Source organism: Frankliniella occidentalis, unplaced genomic scaffold, assembly GCF_000697945.3.
Source record: "Frankliniella occidentalis isolate FOCC.00 unplaced genomic scaffold, Focc_3.1 Scaffold256, whole genome shotgun sequence".
Classification (NCBI taxonomy): domain Eukaryota; kingdom Metazoa; phylum Arthropoda; class Insecta; order Thysanoptera; family Thripidae; genus Frankliniella; species Frankliniella occidentalis.
Window position 1 is genome coordinate 20,390 of NW_026267382.1, and position 4,527 is coordinate 24,916.

Below are 4,527 nucleotides of genomic sequence, written 5' to 3' on the forward strand. Positions count from 1 at the left end.
TTTCTTCCCCTTTACCTTGTTTACTGGGGCCCCTTTGTCAAATTACGTTCTAAAACGGGCTAAAAGCACATTTTTTATCGGTTCAGAATGGCGTTATCGGAATGTTGACATTCGCGATGGTTCCTGCTGTCGTGAAGTTGGCGGGGCCCATGTAAAGGCGTCGATACCTGCCAGAAAGAGAAGATTGTTGCTTTTGTAGCCTAGACGGTTCAAAAGCACAGTTTAAGGGCAGTTTTTTTAAAGTGTTCAGATTTAATGTGCGTCAAATATACGCATTTGACAGTTTCTTTAGCAACGTACGTCGACGCACAAATCAAACGGATAGCACGGATGCGGTGTTTTTTTTTTTCGGTTAGAATGGCGTTATCGGATTGCTGAAATTCGCGATAGGTCCCGCTGACCTTGTTTACTGGGGCCCCCTCCGTCAAATTATGTTTTTGACGGTGCCTATGGACACCTCTCCTTTGAAACGGGTTGTCCATCCTACGCCCGTTTCAAAATTTCGCGCGCGCCGTCAGCGCGCCGTCCAGTCGGCAGAATAGCACAAGTGGCGCCACCAAGCGGCGGCGGCGACAACCACGCCAGTCCGCCGGCACGTCCAGACCTAGTCACGGAGCGAGAGTGGAAGCGAACGGCCGGCCACGCCTTGCCCGCGGTGTGTCGGTTAACCTAATAAATTAGTTTTCATACACTGTTAAATTAAAATTAGCACTCTCAACATTATTTTTGCAACATTCCCTTTCATTATTATAATATCAACCTCTCAACTGTAGAAACGAGTCAATTCAGAACACAAAGAGCAACTTTTTGTCCCTCTAAAAATAAGAGAGAGATAGTTACACCTTGAAGCACAATTCAAACGGAAAGCACGGGCTGAAAGCACATTTTATTTCGGTTCAGAATGGCGTAATCGAAATGTTAAAAATTCGCGAAAGATCCTGCTGTCGTGAAGTTTGCGGGACCCATGTAAACACGTCGTTTTTGCTCAGAAAGAGACGACCATTGCTTTAATAGCCCAGACGGTTCGTAAAACAGTTTAAGAACAGTTTTTCGGCGTGCTCAGACTTAATTGTGCGTCACAGGCTAACGCCGGCCTTGTTGATTTGGGACCTTCTGTCAAATTACGTTTTCTGGCGGTGCCTTTGGACACCTGTCACCGACGCACAATTCAAACGGATAGCACGGGCTAAAAAAAACAGTTTTTCCGGTGAGAATCGCAAAATCGAAATATTGAAATTTGCAATGGGTCGCGCTGTTGTGAAATTTTCGGGACCCATGTGAACACGTCGTTTTTCGCCCAGAAAGAGACGAGCATAGTTTCTGTTGCCTAGACGGTGTAAAAGCACACTTTAAGCGCAGTGTTTTGGCGTGCTAGTATTTAATTGAAAGGCACTAGGTTCTGCTGGGATTGTTTACCCAGACACCTCCGTCAAATTATGTTTTTGACAGTGCGTTTGGACAAATGTCATGGACGCACAATTTAAACGGATAGCACGGGCTAAGAGCACAGTTTTTTTTCCGTTCAGAACGGCTTAAAAGAATTGTTAAAAATTCGCGATGGGTCCAGCTGTCATGAAGTTTGCGGAACCCATGTAACTACGTCGTTTTTCGCCCATAAAGGGTGGAGCACAGTTTTTGATGCCTAGACGGTTTAAGCCTAGACGGTTCGAAAGCACAGTTTATGAAACACTTTTTGGCGTGCTCAGATTTATTGTGCGTCAAATACCGTAAAAGTGGCTAATTTGGACCACTTTTCGAGTTTTTTTCTCAATTACTCTGTCCCTATAGGGACTATCATGTTGGGGGCTTATATTTAAGTTTTGGCATCCTTAAGGCGTGTTTTCCCGCAAAATACATAATTTTAGTCCATTTGGATCCCAAGTTATGGAGGAGCAAAGACTTGTCCTTATTACCCCCCAATGAGGGGTAATTTGGGCCACCCTTGTATATTTTGTGAAAAGAGATTGATTTGGACCAGAATTTGTAATTATATCCATTATAATGTCAAATCATTATGAAATTTGTCATTTCATAACTTTGATTAGTATGCCCTAGTAGGGAAAATGCTTGCTTTGAACTATTTCTTGACTTTTTAAGGCTTAAAATTAAAACAAATATTTTAAAATTCAATAATATTTATTTGAAGTACAACTTCATCTTGGGTATTAAAATTTGCTTAATTTCATAAAAACTACATCGACTCATCGACACACAGTCTTTGGTTGAAAAATTTGCTCTGTAAAAACAAAAATAATCTTCTGGTTTGACATAGTAAAATTTAAAAAAAATTCAAACCAACAAAATAAAACAGTAACATCAGTTCATTTAAATTTAACAGTCAATTCAAGTTAACCATAGTCATTAACTTAAAAGAGAAAAGTCCTCAAGGGATAGGAATTTATAACAGACTCTTTTTGATTCATTAAGGGTAAGTTTGCGTTGAATCATAAATCTATCTACATTGGAGACATCTGGTACAGTAGGGAATACAAAATATAGATCCTTTCCTACACGTTTACGTAAAAATATAACTTCATAAAAGCCATCACCAATATCCGTGACAACTTGCCCCACAAAATATTTCTCTACATTTCCTCCCTCAACTCTAATAGAAATTAAAACGAAGTCTTTGTCATGAATGGTGCAATTTTCTTTATTAGATTCCTCTTCAGCTTGAATATCAGCCACTTCATCAACATCATCTTCTTTCTATTCTAGGACTCTCTCATTTTCTTCTTGCACTGTCTTTGTGGTTTTGCTATTGTTCTTCTTATTCTGGTTGTTTTGAGTGAGGGATGTGACACATGAACACTTTCTCCTGGTTGTACGATCAGTTTTGACTTCTTCCTAGGGGCAGTTGTTCCTTCAGGGAATCTATTTTTTTTCATATTTTGAAGGAGTGATTCACCTAGTAAAGACGGATTCGTTGTCTCTGAATTTTCATATTTGGGTAGCCTCTTCAGAACTGCTTCTGGATTCAATGGTACCAGCCCACAAGCTCTGAAGCCAGACTGGATGTTTTGGGACGATCTTGCTGTAATGCGTACAATGCAGAGCTCAGTCTCCTTGGAAATATGGCCTTTGGTAAAACTCCACGATTTTTCTTCTTATAATCGTCAAGTTCTATTCTCCAAGCTGATTTTAGGGGTCTAAAGAAGGACACATCCAAGGGTTGAGTGAGATGGGTGGAATTTGGAGGGAGCAATATAAATTTTATGTCATTTTCTTCACAGGCTTTCACAACTGATACAGACAGATAACTGGCAAGGTTGTCCTTAATAATTGCTTTAGGACCTATCTTGCTCTTGAAGTATGGAAGACAAATTTTAAAAAACCAATCCTCAAACACAGCCATGTCGAACCACCCTGATTGTGTTCTGTTATAGCATGTTTTTGTGGACCGCCTTCAGTCCAGCTGTCGTACAAATGAATTGCTTTGTAGACTACATATGGTGGCAACATAACTCCATCTCCTGATACAGCGAACATTACACTTGTTGATGACTTTGAGGTGTCTATTACCCGTTCAGGATGGCGAGAACCTCGGCGTACAATGACTAGCTTGACCCCTGGATCATCAGTGAAATTTGTTTCATCATAATTTACAATGTTTTCAGGAGGCACATCATTCAAGGTAACAGTAAGCCTAGTGAAGTAATCCATGACAATTTCTCTGCTAACTGCAGCGCGCTTTCTTTTCACATTTTCACAGAACCTTTTCGACAGCTCTGGGTGCCTCTGTAGGAAAGATTTAATCCAGTCTCGTCCAGGCCTGTTGTTTTTGAATGTTTTTATTCTCTTCTCACATGTATTTAAGTAGTTCTGCACAACATCACACACATCTTCAGCTGTGAGAGGGAAGCCCCACTCCTCACACAGTTGCAATCCCTCTGATAAAGCACTCTCTTCAAGGTTTGAAAGTGCTGTAGGACGGCCGATCTTGTTGGGGTACATTTCAAGTAGCTTACTTCTCAGTGTGGTCCTGGGTATCCCACACGCTTTTGCTGTTTTCCTGATGCTGCTCCTGCTCTTGTTGTTCTTATTGCACATTTTGAGGGCATTTGTAATGGCCCTATCGGAGTATTTCATCCTCTGCGGTGGTTTACTAGCTCTCCGCGGCATTTTGAGGGTGGTCCAAATTAGCCTAAAAAGTTACAAAATTTTAGATAAAGTGCGATAAAATGTGAAATTATTATCCCTTTAGGTTCCCATTTGAATGAGTTAACCTCAAAGCATGTCTCGATAAGAAAATATAAGTGTCGGGGGTCTGACATGCTTATATTTATCGCCACAGGAGAAGTTTGTACGGTTATGTAGCGAAATTGATAAAACGTGATACTTAAAAAATGGTTTAAAATCGAACTTTTACCTATGAACTGCCTCCGGAAACCACTTTGCCGCCGTTCTACACTTCGCGCGAGACCTTAGTACGAGATTGCCGCGTCGAGAAATAGTTCGAACGGCCACCAATAGGTGGCAGCACTATCCGAGCAGGAGGGGAACGAGAGTGGTCCATATTACCCCGCA

The 4,527-nt window shown here is 41.2% G+C and overlaps 1 protein-coding gene across 1 annotated transcript; it reads right to left on the reverse strand.

The window, feature by feature from the left end:
- Nucleotides 1-3,294: 3,294 nt before the first annotated feature.
- Nucleotides 3,295-4,122, reverse strand: LOC127750768 (uncharacterized). The gene has a single exon (XM_052273236.1). The coding sequence runs from the start codon at nt 4,120-4,122 to the stop codon at nt 3,295-3,297; it is 828 nt and encodes a 275-aa protein (XP_052129196.1).
- Nucleotides 4,123-4,527: the final 405 nt, after the last annotated feature.

Coding starts and splice junctions, on each gene's coding strand:
- LOC127750768 (XM_052273236.1), bottom strand. CDS start 4,122: ATGCCGCGGAGAGCTAGTAAACCACCGCAGAGGATGAAATACTCCGAT.